The sequence below is a fragment of the Schistosoma haematobium genome, chromosome 3 (assembly GCF_000699445.3).
Source record: "Schistosoma haematobium chromosome 3, whole genome shotgun sequence".
NCBI classification, from domain to species: domain Eukaryota; kingdom Metazoa; phylum Platyhelminthes; class Trematoda; order Strigeidida; family Schistosomatidae; genus Schistosoma; species Schistosoma haematobium.
The window spans coordinates 21,118,536-21,136,834 of NC_067198.1; the positions used below are offsets into that span (position 1 = coordinate 21,118,536).

Below are 18,299 nucleotides of genomic sequence, written 5' to 3' on the forward strand. Positions count from 1 at the left end.
TTCAATATACTTTATAATTTAATTGGAAATAATTAAGTTTTATGGTCAGATCAATATTTACTGTCTCAATAAAGAATAGGTAGAAATATATGTGTTCTTTTAGTTATCAGTAGACTCCAAGATGTAAATAAAACAATTTGGTGGTGACACACCCTTTAATTGGCTATTGAAATTTCATAAATGTACTGACGAAATTTGGAAGTTTGAATGGTTATCTTTGACCATTCTAGTTCCAAAGATCCCTTTAGGACCCATCAAAACTAGGTAGGATCTCACTTATAATTTTTTGAAATATATAAATAAAAGATTAGGGAATAAAGACGACGAAATCGTGATTCTTAATCGCGAAACACGCAATATCAAATGAAGATAGGAATTCTCAACCTGGGAGTTATAATACCCTATTGATACCTTTTGTTTAAATCCACTTAATAATCATAAAAACATGATACTGTAACCATTACCAAACCACATGAAATACATACACGATGCATTTCATTCTACTGAAATTGTTAACAGTATTTTATGTTTACACTCAACTACACTACATATACAAAAATACTGGCCAGTCCTACCAACCAATCAGTTTTGATAAACACATTGGTACTAAACAGGATAGCTGTTAATTAATGTCGAAACAATTGGATTGTAATCATTAGATTGCACAATTGGATAATATCCTGAATATCAAGGCCTAAATACCTTGAAGAGTATCAACAGTTTCTAACGATAATTGCACGAAATCGAACATGATTAACAGGTTTCGTTATAAAAAAAAGAAGACAATCAAAAATATCGATATTGTTAGTGTAAATAAATCTCTTTTATATTTACAACTAGTGGTTAGAATAATACACGCTGTGAGTGAAATTAAGAAAAGCAAGAAGGATAATACTGGATATTTATATATATACACTAGACTAAAGATAAAAATATATAATATAACAACAGAAGGATTCGGCGAAGGAAATTAAAAGGCTTCTACAAAGAAAAGTAAATAAAAAAACGAAGTTTAGCCCAAGCGTTGCCAAATATTTGGTTTACGTGATTTAATTGGACGATTTCCAGGAACACCAAGACGTTCTGAAACAGACCTAAATAAACGAAAAACAAGCCCAATACAGATACACTAATAACTAAAACAACTTAGTATATAATAGGATCGGTACCTACGATACACGAACATCATAAAAGAAAAAAACATGCAGGTAAGGGTCTATGCAGAACTATACAACCTGTATAAATCCAGAAGACGATATAGGACGGTTAAAAAATCTAGATTCATTTCTTCAATGTAATTTGATACATTCGATTATCGACCCACAGATTAGGAGTTATATCATTCAAGAACTAAAAATAATCACTAACGATTTAAAAAATGAACTAAGTAGATTTACTATGTTGAATTTAACATTCATTCAGAATGACAACCGAAATAATGACATGATTTAAAGCAGTCAATACAAAATTCGCACCAGTAAAATTAGACTGTTCAAAGTAAAGTATTAAAATTACCGAGGTCTTCCGGAGTTGGATTCTATATCTGCAACCATGCTCATTGACGCCAACAAACGCCTGGTTCTGAGGGCATTTTCGTCCTCAACTAAATTAATACCATCATTAACATCGGTATCAGGCATTAATGTTACTGTTGCAATGCTACGAGGATAATGACGATTAGCAGGTTTGACACGACTAGAGCCACTTGAGCGCAGGGATGGTTTAGAGTCACCAGACAATGCACTCCCCCATGGTTCCCGTGGATCTAAAACTACAATCGTCCCAGGTTCTGGAGTTTCAAATATATCATCCTCATCTTCGTCATCGTCTTCATTCGTCAACCAGCGATTTGGTATTGGACCGCGATCTCGACGAGGCCATTTGTGAGGCTGTCGTCGAGGTTTAGGTACAGGAAACTCTAGAACAAGTGGATTTTGTGGATACAAATGACAGAGAACATTTTAAATATCGTCTTGTAAAGTTACACTAACATCAATTATGGAATAAAATACAGGAGAGACGGTTTGGTATTCAAACAATGCACTAGCATATGATGTGAATAATGAATAAACTAGAAACTAAACAATCCAACAAACGACAGGCGTTGAAAGGTAGCTTACAATAAACAGTTTAGCCGGCACACTTTTATGGCCCATATATTTTCAATATCCATCGCGAACACCAATAAACCAAACAATACAAATATCATAATGTGTAATATTACGTATTTTATATTAAAACAACAACTGAAAATGCTACATAAACTTTGACAGTTATACTAGGATGAAGCTAGAAGATTATTGACTTCTCGTGATACGTTTGTTTATTTCAATAGGTGAGGACTAATAGACGCTCAGAACTAAGCACAAACAGAGAGAAAATATCGGTTCAATAAGGTACAACGAATACTAACTATATTAGTCAATCAAATTAAGTCACTGAAAGGAGTACCAAAGAAGTACATTAACCTTGTAAGGGCTCTCTACTCGAACACAACTGGTCGAGTGAGAGCTTATGGCGAACTGTCATCAGAATTGATTACCTCAAGTGGTGTTCGTCAGGGCTGTCCACTCTCTCCATTCTTGTTCAACTTTGTGGTCGACGTACTTTTAGAGGTAACACTCTCCTCATCTAAATTTCCAGGGGTTGAACTTCTACCGGGAGATTCACTTGTTGACTTGGAATATGCTGATGACATAGTTCTATTTGGTGAAGACGCTGACAAAATGCAGAGTCTTCTGACCACTCTAAGCAACAATCCAAGCATATTCGGGATGCGATTCTCTCCCTCGAAATGCAAAATGTTGCTTCAGGATTTGGTTACATCGACACCCGAACTAGTGATAGGGAGTGAAGTAGTTGAGTGTGTCGACCGCTTCACTTATCTTGGAAGTCTCATCAGCCCTTGTGGTTTAGTGTGTGACGAAATCTCAGCACGGATACAGAAGGCTCGACTAGCTTTTGCCAACTTGCGTCATTTATGGAGTAGGCGAGATATCCGTCTATCAACCAAAGGACGTGTTTACTGCGCAGCAGTTCGTTCCGTCCTACTTTATGGCAGTGAAACATGGCCGGTAAGAATAGAGGATATCCATAGGCTACTAGTATTTGATCATAGTTGTCTTCGAAATATTGCTCGTATATCATGGGACCATCGAGTAAGTAATACAGTTGTTAGGAAACGGGTACTAGGTAAGGATGGCAAATCAATTGATGAAGTAGTGAAACTTCATCAGTTGAGATGGCTGGGACACGTGTTACATATGCCCAGCCACCGACTGCCTCGATGTGCGATGTCCAGTGGTATAGGAGTAGGTTGGATGAAAGCTAGGGGCGGTCAGACCAAAACATGGCCCAAGTCCATGAAGTCAGTGACAAGTGGACTGATTCATGTTTGTAGGTGTAGACTACCTGGTTGGGGACCGCGAGATGATAGCAACCGATGGTTAGAGACCCTGAATGACATGGCTCAAAATCGTTTGCAATGGCGCAGGTGCATCCACTCTTTGTGTTCTCCCAAATTCTAATCTTCTGAATTCTTCATGTCCCTTTCTTTCTTCTCTTTCCAAATTTATTTCACTGGGTTATAATCCTTGAATAACATCTTCAAACCCTAATTTTTCTGATTACAGCTTATAATTTTACTACATCTAGCACTACGGGATTTGAATCGACCACTGCATCTTTGTGCTAATGTGGTGTGGCAACTCGAACTGATGTACGTACGTACGAAGTTCTACGTTGTTACTGACTGACTGACTGACAATAAAAATTGAGTAACGAAAGTGTAATCGTAAAGCACTCAGTTTCCAACCATGAGACACCAAGTTTAAACCTAGTACCACCTACTTCGGTTTGGACAATCGAGTACCATCACTACTCTTTCACGAGCAAAAGAGTGGTTTAAAAGTAATTAATTAGATAACTAGACCAATTGGGTACCCAGTAATTTTATGGGACAAGACAAGTTACTCATGAGTAGCATTACTAAGTAGCACTAAATAAACTTCGCCCCCAGTCGCCATTTTTCACGGACAGTTGGATTAAAACAAGTAAAACCTCTAGACAGCAATCCTGTATAACTTGGTTATTACATAAATAGACAACTATATGTAATTATTTATTTCTAGACACAAGAGCACAATTTAGCTGTGATACCTTGCCTTCTGAAATTAAACTCATTTGCAGAGGCCATAGTTAAGTTTTTTTTAATTTTTAGATGGAAATGAGTATCAAATTCCTAAAAATTAGTTGTGAAAACGAACGTCAGATCAGTTCAGTCGGATTTTCGCTCTTGTATTAAAAAATCAGTTGTTTGAAATAACGGCTAAATTTACAATTACCTGAAAGCTCGTATACGAACATGATTAAAATTTCAGATTACTAAACAGATTCAGTGACTATAAGCATCAAACTAGGCTGAATAATGATATACGAAAATATGATCAGCTATAGAATTAGTGGGAATATCATTAATGGAGTACAGAAATGATGCCAATGACTCCATTTTGTTTTTACCTAGACACATATTTTGCATGTGGTGGAGGATTCCTTTACGCGCAGTAATAACTCGGCAAACATGTTTATGTACTATTATAAGCAAAGATGGATGATGGCTAGCGGTGTAATCCAGGACGCACATTTCGTTTTATTTGGATGTACCTGTTTATGTACCACAAAACTGAAAGACATTAGGAAAGTAAGAAAGATTACCAAGCCACTTATTAAAAAGCGGATGAATTGGCATCAGAACAAGATTAGAAATTGAGAAGTAATACCATAACACTAAAATACATTATGAAAAGCCAAATAATCGAAGTTGATAATGTATTGTGTATATCACTACCTTATACCAAACAGTATCTCGTTTCTATCACTTACACAGAGGTAATATGTTATTGGTAGTGATAAAAACAAGATTGTAATCATATGTAACACCCATTCAGTTAGATAAACGCAATAACTTTGAAATTGGTTTTTACTTATCAACATCATAAGTATATGACAAAATATGTTTCAAATTGAATTTTTTGAAAGTAGATGAGGTCCTACTGAGCGTCAATAATGAATAATTCAATGTACTTTATGGTAATCTACAGATAAAGTAAGATGTAATAAAGGTATAAATTATATTTCACAAGTATCGTATGACCAATCTGGTATTCAATTAAATATGATATTGAATTGTGTATGGTACACATGAACCAAATGAAGTACTGTGGTATTCGTCATACATATAATTATAGATATGAAATATTGAACACATATATGGAATTTTTCTGACTAGATGCTAAATTCCAAAATACTACCAATATATGTGTGAGGGTCTATTTTATTATTATTATTTTTTATTGTTATTAATGGCTTTATTCAATATTATATTTTGGTGCAAAATAGAATTCTGTATGTATAGATAGAAATCCTATGCCCTTAACACAGTAAAGCCAAACGAGTTGGATAACTTGCAAGATAAATCCGGGATCAGTACGCAGGAGGAATTGTTAAAAAAATAAACTGCTGACGATTTCAGGCCCAATCCAAAATTGAATTCAAGTACATTAATTAGTCGAATTTTAACCTGGACTTGGTGAGCTAGACGTTTCTCACGTAAATTCAATATAAGCTGATGCATTTTCGTCGCTATACATGGTTCTTTGGAACGTACCTTATTCCCAGCTCATTCTTGTCCTGATATAAGTTAAGTCTAGTGAAGTGTAGTCGTTAAAGTGTACTGGGGAAGGAAGAACGCAACGGAAACGGAAGACATAATTTCGAATACTGACCCATCAACTCCCTGCACAAATTCACATAGCATATTGATAAGAAAAAAAAGAAACACTTTGCGATCTTACCGCTAGCATTTCGACGCTGTCTTGTGTTAGACTTTGTAGTATATTTGGGAAATATTGCGGGATGAGCTACTTGATTTGACTCGTCATACAGATTATCGTAAACAATAAGTGGGCGCTCAGGTGCAGGTGCTTGAGAAGCCGAATTCCATATATTGTAGTTACTATTACCAACGATTTGACTAACTACTGAATCGGGATCATCATAAGCGTTGGCAACCAGCTCGGCGAATTGTGCAGATAAACTTTCAATATGACGCGAGTCACCGTTAGGATCGTTGCTGGATTTAATTCGCGATATCCGAACACGACGTCTGTATGAACGACTTAAAATACCAGTCATTCCACCATAATTAGGGTTACCAAAACGGCGGTAATAAACACTTCGACGTTCTGCCCCAGGTAGTTTTACATCCGCTGAAAAGGCAAAACAGAACAAACGGCGTTAGATCTCAAACACTTGCATGCACTTGATAAGAAGGATTAACTTGATATCCCTCATGTAGAGTAGAAACCCACTGTTGAATGATATAAACTAACTTTAGATAATACTACATCCGAAAATTTGAGTAACATTTGTTATCCAATTTTTACACACTTTTTAAACGAACACAAACAAGCTTTATTAACCTTAAAGGTGAACATTTGAGTCACTTTGTATGACCTCATTCCAACGCTCATTTGTTGATTTCCTCAATCGGTATACGTTACAAAATGCAATCAACTGAACCGATCCACCATTATATGATGTAATATTCCTCAACTTATCTACCACCCTGAAATGCCCTGGTACGGCCGAGAGTGGAGAGAGTCAGCCCTCCCTCTCGAAATACTATCACATGGCCACGTGAATACAACCACTTCCAGGGAAGTCCTATTCACTGCCTTCTCGCGACGCGGGTGTTGTTTACGAAATTGAGAGAACGAAAAGCGAATGTCCGGCGCTTTAACCGGGTTGGTGGACACGGGGGGTTAACCTAGAGGGGTTGGACAACCCTGATTCCAAACCAATTGTGTACATGGGCCCCAGGACTCTGAGGGAACAAACGGTGCGTGTATGAACCACTTATTGGTCACTGGATACCATGGGACTGCATCTCCTGACGTTGCCCCACTGCCTTGTGGGTCAGACCTTTAGGTCGAAGGCTCCGGGTGTGGCTCCAAATAAAACCACCTGCTTCGGTTTGGGCACCCGTGCAGTATCCAGCCCTCACACAAACCGAATGATTTATGTGACATATATCTATTTGGTGCCTCCTTGTATCAATGTTTATGTGTTCAAATAAATAAAGTAAAACTTGCCTACCAAATTAACGAAACACATCACAATTGTGGGAGAAAGACTAGTAAATAAAAACCGATACGAGTGAACTAATATTCTTTATCATTTAAAAATAGTGTTCAAGTTTTTAACAAAGTAACCATCTGAATAACCAAGAAACAATATGAGCAGCGTAAGAGACTATTCCTTATATATGTAATCTCAAAGTCAGACACTTAAACGGAAATTTACATCATTTCCATAACCTTTTTCTTGATAAACACTACAGCATAAATAACAGTATATTAGCGGTTCAAATTGATTTAGTTGTAAATTTCTGAACTATTAAATTGCATCACATTAAAACAACAATAAATCTAGTATAGTATATCAAACTTGAATGGATATCAGTTTACTAGAAATTTTATCACAAAGTTGTGGGGCCCGTTATTTTGTCGTCACATTTAGATCGGACGATGTTTGTTGAAGGGCTCTCCACTTTAGTGGCCCGAGATCTGACTCCAAGGAGATTGTAATGATGGTTGTTGCTGAAATATATATGTCGCCTATCCTCGTACATAGTCGACTTTAATCGCGTTAGTCAATAACGGATTTAGATAAGTCAAATAACGGGAAGGGACTTGTAAATACACATATTTTGTATATGCAGCGAATAGAATAGAGAGAAGCGAAACGACGCGCAGTGGAGATGGCGGGTAAGCCAACTTCCATTTAACCAAGCATTAATCAATAGTTATAGTTACACGAAAATAAGTTACAGACATGTGATGAGTAATGGGATAAGAAATGTACACACACCTACGCTCATGTAAAAACAGTCAAGATCGATAAGCGGATAATTAACAAGGTCAAAATGTGACTCAAGTAGAATGAATAGATTGGGTTGTCCGAAAGCGAGAATAAGATATACGGGCTTAACATAATAACCGACACTACAAAGTCATTACTGAATTATAATTAAAAAGCTTGGTGTTCAAATATGAAGTAAGCCCTGTCTACTAAAATAATCTTAAAACTAAAAGCAATTATTTGTGAGGATACATATTTTACTGTTGTTGATGTTAAGGTCTCCAACTGATCAATCTCTGTTGGCATATGTGGATCCTGAGATGAATGGCAATATTGAGGTAAACCATACAAATAACATTTATACTCGTTGAATAAGCTAGTGACTATCTGGATTTAGTGGCTTACTGGATAACACAGCAATTGAAGAGAACAGTACTGAATCCGATTCTTATCACGAACGTCAATAATGAGACATAAGTACACTTAACTGACGACATACCCGTACAGGATCCCACTGTTAGCCATTATCTAACTTGGAAGAAATAAGCAATAGTTAAATATATTTCCACAAAAAAAAATCAAATTAATAAACCACTTTTAATTAAAACTTAAGAAATAAGGATGAAATATAATATCTGCTTACTTTTATGTGGGAATCGTAGAAAAAGTGATATTGTTTGAGGTGGAACTGATAATGCCTTATACCAACGTCCGGTTGGAGGTAGATGTTGAGAAAATTGTTCAATAGAATCCAGTGTTTCATTTGATAATGTCAGAGATTTACGATCTTCAAATATTTCGTCTAAATTATCTGACTGACTTAAGCCTACATGATTAATATCATCTTTTTCTAAGAGTGAGGCCAAAGCAGCAGCTGCAGCTAATGCAACACGACGATCAAATGGTTCAGCGAAATCGGCTATAGCGCGTAGAACAGTATTTTCATCTTCAAACACGACATTGCCTTAAGGGAGACAGCAGTGTAGTTGGAAAATTGGATTAAGACCATACATTTAACAAGAGAGATAAGAGGTGAAGAAATAATACACCTAAGCTGATTGACATTATGTAGATGTAAGTAGGTTTCTGTTGATGTGATTAGTACGATAATGTATGAAAATCAGATCTTAATCGTAACCCACATACAATGTTAAGTCCTCGTTATATAATTTGATAATAATGGTCACAAACCCAAATACCGAATGAGATTTAGAGAAAAAATACATACTTTCCAACAAACTGAGTTATTTTGAATTCTTTAGTTGTGATTAGACCATCATGACAATGAATATAAGTTTTTTATGTTAAAAGTTCCTAATTCCCCGACAGAATCACAGAGGAACAAGGCTTGTAAAATTAGTCTTTATTAAACCAGTAAAATTAGGATGTAGCATTAACAGCCTTAAGTATCCTTTGGAACCCTAGCAAGCGTAATAACTAAAATTAACCAAAGCCTCATACTGCTTTTTTCTAATTCTTTATAAAACATAAATGGCTAACCAACTTATTCTACAAAGGTAATTTCTCTATTCTGAAATTATTGTTGTCAGATTACCTTATAAAAGTTTGATTAGTTTAAGAAACATGAAGGGCAGTTGCTTGCTTGTATTCATACATGAATTCGACTCTCTATTAGCATGTCTAAAAAGAGATATCCAGTACTTAAAGGTACTCACAATTGGTTGATCACTGAGTAGTGAGGAATGTTATGTTGGTAAAGACTTTTTAGTGCTGATCGAGTCCTATCGATAAAGTTGTAGTGTGACCACTCGTCTAAATGACTCAATATATTAAGATATAATGTAGTTGAAGATGGTCAACAATCAGTCGCTGCCCGAACAGCTCAGTAGTAACAACTCATTATGAGGCTGGATGATAGGGGACTGAATCCCTCTGGGAGCACCTATTACATCAAAACAACAGGTGTGTCTTGCTGACTGATGCTAAGTGGTACGAAAGCTAAACTCAGGGTTTCTTATCGACAAACTCCAACTATCTAACAGTGCTTACATGTTTTCAACGTATTGAAGTCAATGCCAGATTTTTTTTATTACAAGAAACCACCTTAAGAATATCGTATTCTGATGTTCGTTTTGCAATTGATATTTGATATACACTGATCAGACACCTATTTATTTAGCTTTCCCGCAACCTAAGGTCGAGTATACGTCGACAAAAATGACCGAATTTTAAGTGAAAGACCAATGAATAGTAGTAAAAATCAAAGAATTAAAACACTTTCAAACATGTCTCGGACGACTGTTTCACTTTTTTATGATTACGCCTAATATTTAACCGTAGATTTTCATTTTCACAGTTTTAAAGAAACTTGTGTAAGTCATGAGCTTGACTCTTGCAATATCCCATTTCAAGTTCAACTTTCACCACATTATGTGCAAAACAGAACCATAAAATACAAAATACGATCATTTACGAGTTAGTTTTGTTTATGACTAATTGACACCGAACAAAAATATGATCCATGATAATCACCGTAACATAGAATTCCAGAAATTAAGGAAAACGAATAACGATATTAGCATAATTAAACATACATGATGCATCATTTATCCATTCGATACATTTTGGGCTGTAATCAGATAACCAAGATAAAACATCCTCTGTACTAAGATTGTGAGTACCCCAAATATGAAGAGCATTTGATCTATAACCCTGTTCTAATATTTCATTCCTTCCTTTTGGAAAACCTAAGTGGTGATAAATCTTTGCAGCAGAAGCCTGAGTAATCGCTAATGTGGAACCGCAGTTGCAAAATTCAGACTATAAAATAAAGTAACACAAAATTTGTGTGATTTAATTACTTGGAAACTAGGAAGGGATCAGTATTTTCAACATGCTAACTGTGATCATTACATATTTCAGACAGTCGCTGAAAATTTCCATCCTCCTAACATTACTCAGACTAAGTTAAAAGAGATCAATTAATAATGTCACGGTGTGGTTACCTCTAGGAGGCCAGGTACATTTAACTCACGTTTCCACCACATTACTCAATAAAGATTCAGCATTATTAGATAATTTTCCGTTTTTGCCTAGCAAAGTACTATGTATTCAGTAGACTAACAAATATGTAACATGAGAAAGTCTTAAATCTCTAGCAAAACACAAAATATTTTGGTGGGGAATTTTAATTTTGAAAAACTGATGAATATGACTTGGTCCTGATTCCAGCATTCCGTTCGCTTTATCCTAAACCATTATTTAAAATCCAGCTATTAGATAAGTAGCCAGTTATCCCTCCTACGTATACATATTAATTAGCTAAAATGTCACTAAATTTTATAACCCGAATAGAAGCACAGATATGACAAACTGTAATGATACAATAAATAAAATATACTGTTACTGACATCCAGATTTTATCAGTCATCAGCGTGAGAAGTGTTGATTTAATGGTTAGCGCACTCAGTTTTCACCCAGTAGGTTCAAGTTTAAAATGTGACTACATCAACTATTTGGGAGGCTGGGTAGTTGAACTGGCCTTCACACATGAGATTAATGATAAGTACACAAACTTGTTTTTAGTGAGTTGTATCACCATATAAACTTGACGGTGTAAATGAAGGTATCTGTTAGTAGATATCTTGTAGCTTTTTCTTAAAACAAGCGATATAAGAGCAATATTAATGATTTCAATGATAGGATATTCCTTGTTAATGGGATCATTATCTTTACGTGTTTTTAGTTCAGCATAAAACCAAGTGCGATAACCACAGAAAGAGATGAACTTTTTTTCAAACTCAAGAAAAAAAGCAGTACAACTGTGTCTTACCTGACATGAACAATAAATTGGTGACAATATTTGGTCCTTCTGTTCAGCCGGTACATCACAACCATCAACATCTACTGTTACTTTCAGGCAAGGTACAGAAACAGCCATGAGTTTTATAGTCCGCCAAACTGACTGCAATCCATCTGTATAGAAAAGGTACATTTCTTGCATAACTAAGTAAAGAACAGTGAGGGACACGGACACCGACAAGTATTATCCAAAACGCTATTGCCATAATAAAAGCCTATGGAGAACTGACACCTGAGGGTCTATCTATTTTGAGCTGGATGTTATGTTTTAATGATTACATTGCAAAAGAATTAATGTACAAGTACTGTGCCAAAACTCAAGAGCGAACGTTGAAACGAATTGTGATTACATGACTTTCATGTCTGACTTGAGACAAAATACAGAAAACGTGGTTATTTAAAAATGACAGAATCAACCAAGACGATAACACAGACCATAAAATTCGTATTACATTCAAAGCAAACAAAGAGAGGAGAATGAAGGCGTCATCCCCCCCCCAAAAAAAAATGGTGTAAACGAAAATTGTTTATTCTCCAAAAATCCCAACGAAGAGATAGGAGAGACCACGCTGACTACCGTAAGATTTAAAACAACGGTAGAACCACTACCTCCTAACTTTCAAAAGACATTTAACCGGGCAACAAAATAATATTGGACATGACAACTAATTGTCTTCATCTATAAAGGGGGAAATTCTTGTATTTTTACTATTAAATAATTAGCTGGGTTAATATTTCTCTGTATTTACGCAACAACTGACCGGAGTTCGCGGAAAGAGAGCAGTAAGATACGACCGACAGACACAACAAGTAACGATAGGATTTGCACTTACCGCCAACTACTCAGGCACAATCGACTAACATAAATCTATCTGCAAATATTTCGGGTTAAAAGTAGAACTGAGACACTCTGGCAGAAGCTTCATGAAGTTTTTGCTACCCATATTGGTGCTCAAAAATGTACAAAACAACAAATACCTTTCTACTCTCACGCCCTTGTTCATAGTGCTGTGGTGATAGGCCTGATAAGCTTATTTTGTAAATAGTTTTTGATGTTATTTGTAGTTATTCTGTCAATTTTTTACTGCATGTACATTTATCGTTAGATGATAAACACGCACAAATCTGCTGAATTAAGTAACGTCTCTAATTTTTGCTGTGTTTATAACATTTAACTGATATATATTAACATTACTATTTGTGCCTAATAACTCTGTTATCATTTGTGAGTTCAAATATTGTTTGGTCCACCATAGTGTCTTAAAAGCCATTGGTTACAGGAATGGTTCAAAATGGTTCAGCTGGTTGTGGACGGAATAGAAGGGGCTTCCGCTTAACGGCCTTCTGTGTCTAGTAGCAATGGATCGCCAATACCTCCAGACAGGAACATAGGTATATTAACGATAAAAAGGGAAAAAGAAGTTGGTGAATAATAGTAAGATACTATCCTTAGTCCTTAAAAATATGTCAAGTTTCCTCTTAAAGGACTCCTGAGAGGTCGTTTGGACTAGCTCAGCCGGCAGCGAATTCCAGCATTTGACAACTCCTAAGGAGTAGAAGTTGTGTCTATAATCCGTTCCGCTGTTCACATATGCTCTATTTTATCGGATCAGTTGGCCATGATAAGCAAAAATCTTTAATGTCTCACTGACGAACTATTTGGCTTCGTCCATGACTAACAGAGTACTCTTTCTTCTTAGTGATGTTTCGAAGATTTAGAGGTAGGACGTTCTTTTTAAGGAACCTCAAAAAATTATATTCAACTGAACGACTATCAGTTCTCCTCTGCTATGTCCCATTAAATACAGGATACTGAGAGCAGGACGCAAAAAGACACGTTGTATTTTCTCAGTGATCTTACTGTTGACCCATCGATCATCTGTTCGATCTGTAACGCCTCTCTTCTGACTTCTATGCTGCAACTAATAAGAAAAAGACCAGCGAAAAGTTTGTCTATCATTCATTTTTTTACCCGAGATCATAAACTTTAAACCCCACAGTTCATACACAGTTTCCACTATTACAAACGTTCAGACAATATAGCTACAGGCCTACAATATCCAACCTGTTTTGATTTCTTATTCCTGAGGAAACGTTTCGGTTAATCTAGAGTATACGAATCAGGGAGACTTGTTAGATGGTTCTGATATGAGTCCTAAGTAACAATGCGAAAACACTTCAGATGTTTTACCAATACAGTCAGGGTTTGGGAACCATTGGAGTTTGTTTATTCATACCAAAATTGGAAATTGGAATCGTTCATCAGTTTAATCGGGTAGTACGCCTCGCCCCTGGCTTATGCTTAGCATGATTGAGGTAGAACAAGGCCAATGTTAGTCAAAAGTAACAATGCTGTTCAATAATAATAATAACATGAAGACCTAATGAAGCTTATTATTTCCTGAGCAGCTGTGACTCAAGGCGACTCACAAAACACCCTGAACTCCAAGTTTTATAAACTAAAGAATAAGTTGTAGAAACCTATTCTGAGGTTCGATATTAACATTATTTTCATTCTATTACATACTAAATAGATAAAAGGAGAAAACCATAGAAGCAGGAAACTTAATGTTCAAAGCTGACTATTTCGAAGTACATTCACATCCACAACTAAAGTAAGCTAACTCAGATGACCTGTGCGGAATGGTTGAGAATTTACTCGGGTTAGACGGTATTTGTGTGGCCAACCAGCTAACGTCGAAGTCACACTTCGCGGTTAGCACATAGAGTGGATTACACCTTCATTGTATCCGGGCTCGATATCTGCTTCAGTGACTATGTAGCATAAACGACGTTACTCTAGAAACATATTCATAAGAACGGGTACAAAGAACAGAATGAGACTGTGGTATATGCTACTTATGTTGACAAACATTTAGTGTGTATATTTATGGTCTAGTTCAGTATGAGTACATTTATCTTTGTTACCATAATATATATAATCCAGAAATTTTAGATTTGTCATGATGTGATCACCTAGCTTATACGACACTACGTGAGTCACATCGTTGTCCATACTAACTCATACTATTGTGGTCTTCATCAATATAATGTTTAGCGCTTCTAAAGGACACATTTGGGGTGGAGATAGAATAATAAATTCAACGTAAATAAAGATAAGTAACACAGAATGATCGCACCTGTAATACTGAGCCATGCTAAAACCGATGAATTGTTCCTGCGTTCACCACTTTTAACCTAATCTAAGAGTTACATGTTGAATGCAAGTCTCATTAAATGTATGTTCAGCTTCAAAGATCCTGTGGTTAAAAACCAATACCACCACAAGCGGTTACTGAGAGCTGATGGATAATCTAAGTGTTATAGGTCCTTTCCAAAAAGAGCTCAACCAATGGTTTTGACTTTTAATCTGCTTCTGCGACCAAGAAACGGCTGCTGACATAAAATAGGAGGACATCCTGGTGAAATTTCGCATTCTAACGGCCAAATTCAAATCTCAACTCTTTCGAACCTACTAGATTCAGCAACCATTCTTACTGAAAGTCTCGTCAACCGGTTTAGCTAAAAGTCCTTTTTATATGGCACGACATAAGAATTTTTGAGATCCCAGAAATCTCAGTCTCCGAGTGTGAAGTTTCATAAAATGATGTTTCACGGTTAGGGATATCCTAAAATGTCGGGCTGTAATTCAGATAATAAGCACAATTACTCTGTTTTCTGATCAGTCCACTATAAAGCTGAGTAGAATTGTTTGGCTGGCTGACTCATATAATATTATGGTGAATCTGTACTCTTCAGTGACTCCGCTTATCATGTTAAAGAACGTGCCGGTGACAAAATTATATTCGCTTCTTCTCAAAGGTTATTTCTGATGTTGGTGGGTGTTATGAACTATGTTCAGAGGTCAACCTTCGGAAGTATACTTTTAGTATGATAAATAATTTAGCCGGGGTTCACAGCGATGTGTAAATCTACAATTTTCTGCTCTTGATAAACGTATTTGTGCACTGACAGTACGAGTTCAGCAAGTGTAGTGAATGCACGTCTTTGATTTGATAAGGCAAGGAACCACCATGTGGTTATTCACTTAATGTTAATAAACCGTTGTAAATTGAAACAACTGTTTTATTTTGCAGCAAATTAAACTACAGCTTCATTAAGGAATTTTCTAGTGAGGTTCCGAAAGGTTCTTCTTACGTATAGTAAAGGCTTTCCGCATAAAGTATCTTGTAAAATACTATTTATTGATGACAATGTAGAACTTTGCAGTTGTGTTCACAGTCAGCTGTATAGATTAGGACTTCTGAGAGATGTTCTCGGGCCTCAAGGCTCGACAAATAATAATGGATTAGCTTTCGACACACTTGCACTGTAAAATATTTACCCTAAATCAAAATGCGAGCAGATCATATAGCTAAAATAATCCTCTACCACAAATGCTATTGATGGGAAAAACTTCGTATGTCTTTTTCCCTTATAATAAACAATCGTATTCTAACAGTGACAGAAATTACTCAGACTGACAAATTCGATAGACTTCTTTTGTCAGTTTGATAGTCGGAATGTTTGCAAAAGGATGTTTACCTAGGGATGAACTCATAATCATCTGTAGTATTACAAACATAGGGGTAGCTTATCCATGTGGATAAACGACTACCTGGTCGGGCGTCAACAAAGGATACATGTTAATTCGAAGTTGTCTAGCTAAAAAACTGGACTTACTGAAGTGCCCTGGGGCACAGCCTTGGGTCCAGTGTTATATTCTTTGAGTGTAAATAACCTTAATCCCCTAGCACAATCGATTCCGTTATATGCAGACGATATGGAGACATGTAGAGCAGTAAGGAATGAAAATGATTGTTTAGGGCTTCAAAACAACCAAGAGGAATTATCTAGATAGTCTTGAGTTCAGAAGTTTCTGATTGATGAGTCTCATGACTGACTCGCTAAAATCGTCTTGCTAGCTGTTTTTTACATTTTTAATTACCTCTGAATACCAACAGAAACACTAGAGAAGATACTCCAGATGTGATTAAGAGCTTTACTCCAAGACTAGTTATTATGCAGAAAAACGCAGATATTTATGGTATTGCACCTGCCCTTGTGCTTCTTTAAGTTTCTGGAACCATACTAAACACAGTAGCAGCACAGCTAACTATCCGATCCAAACAGTGACATTTGATTCTGTGTTTGCCAGAAGTTTCCGCAAGGTTCTATTCAGTGCTAATTAGGTGAAAAGTTTCTCTGGCACTTTTTTTACGCTATGGACTTAAAGAGGGATATTTTTGGGACTGCCTTATAGTGATACTGGTCTCTAACTACATAATTCTCGAAGGTGAACATATAATTACTGAGAAAATTCATATCCAACAACTAACAGGGAGATAAGGTCAGCAACGGTAAACGTCGTAACAATTATATTAGGTATCACTCAACCATAAAGGTGTGGTCACCCTGTTTATAGCCCACTGTATTTCGTATGAAAAATATTACCTTCTATTCAGTCTAAATTTCTTCTTCAGAAGCGATAGACGTCACATTGCTGACATCTTGAAAGAACGAGGAAGTATAGACGATGGATGAATTTACACGTACAATTTTATAGATTTGGTAGTCACATCATGACAAATCTGCAATTTTGAGATTAGGTCTATTATTGTTGTAGTACTAGTAATGAACTAGACAACGGGACGTGGTTACGAAAGATCTGGGTAGAAGTTATAATGAAAAACAGGTTAGTGTTTTTTTATGGTTTTTCCTGGTTAGCGTTTTTTCAGCGAGTTAGTTTTCTACGGGATGGGGTCGCTAACCCCATGCCCAACCCTTCTCCTTTATCCAGGATTAGGACCTGCAGTAGCCCCCGAAGGGACTCCAGGCGGGGTTATAAAAAACAGGGTGGAGGATTAAACAAATAACTGTACTGCCCAGTAAAATACTTTTGAGGGTTTTTCAACGCATTCTTTTTGTTACACATGGTGAACGATTTTGAGCTACCTATGACCTAGGTAAACACTAATCTAAAAGTCATTATTAGTCAAGACTTGAAAATCACTTCACACTCCCATCTGATAGCTGCTAATATTTTAAGAATCCTCTTGTCAGTACATAGAGTTTTTTCTAGGTAAATATTAAGACTGTTTTGACTTGTCATACAGTATTTGTTCAAACTAAAGTTGAGTTCTGCACACAACCATCGGTATCCTTCTTAAAAAAGGACAGTGACCAGTTAGCAAAGGTTCAAATAACGGAAATAATGCTGATTCCCTGTGTCGTCAAGCGGCTGCATGATGAAAGACAGGCTAAACCAAACATATGCCCCTCATCATATGGAGGGATTTAAAGTGACTGGGATACGGTTTTTAGATTAAGTTTAATAATTTGTACTTCGCAAGCCTTTATTTTCTTGTCTTCCAAAATATAGAATTTACTGGGAAACTCCGAAAATTTTCACAAGCCTAGAACAAATTTCTTGTCAGTTGGCTACCGATTATCGAATCGAATCTTCAACCAGTGGAAGTCCATGACTCAATAAGTTTTTGAAGTCCAATCTCCTAAATCATTCAACAGAAAACTAGGCCAACTGAAGTTACCGATCC

At 36.3% G+C, this 18,299-nt stretch overlaps 2 protein-coding genes across 2 annotated transcripts in view; one reads left to right on the forward strand and one right to left on the reverse strand.

Annotated features, from left to right (window-relative positions):
- Positions 1-710: 710 nt before the first annotated feature.
- NCBP3 (Nuclear cap-binding protein subunit 3) lies at positions 711-12,583 on the reverse strand. The gene is made up of 6 exons (XM_051213256.1): positions 11,714-12,583; positions 10,476-10,701; positions 8,564-8,884; positions 5,853-6,266; positions 1,516-1,918; positions 711-1,094 (listed from the first exon to the last, which is right to left on the reverse strand). The coding sequence occupies exons 1-6, from the start codon at positions 11,882-11,884 to the stop codon at positions 1,013-1,015; spliced, it is 1,617 nt and encodes a 538-aa protein (XP_051069221.1). The 5' UTR covers positions 11,885-12,583; the 3' UTR covers positions 711-1,012.
- A 3,843-nt stretch (positions 12,584-16,426) lies between these two features.
- POLR1A_1 (DNA-directed RNA polymerase I subunit RPA1) overlaps positions 16,427-18,299 on the forward strand; it is a 41,547-nt gene continuing 39,674 nt past the window's right edge. Inside the window, 4 exon segments of the mRNA XM_012937296.3 lie at positions 16,427-16,543; positions 17,709-17,813; positions 17,825-17,974; positions 18,125-18,213. Of these exon segments, the coding sequence (XP_012792750.3) occupies positions 16,526-16,543; positions 17,709-17,813; positions 17,825-17,974; positions 18,125-18,213 (362 nt within the window). The 5' untranslated portion in view covers positions 16,427-16,525.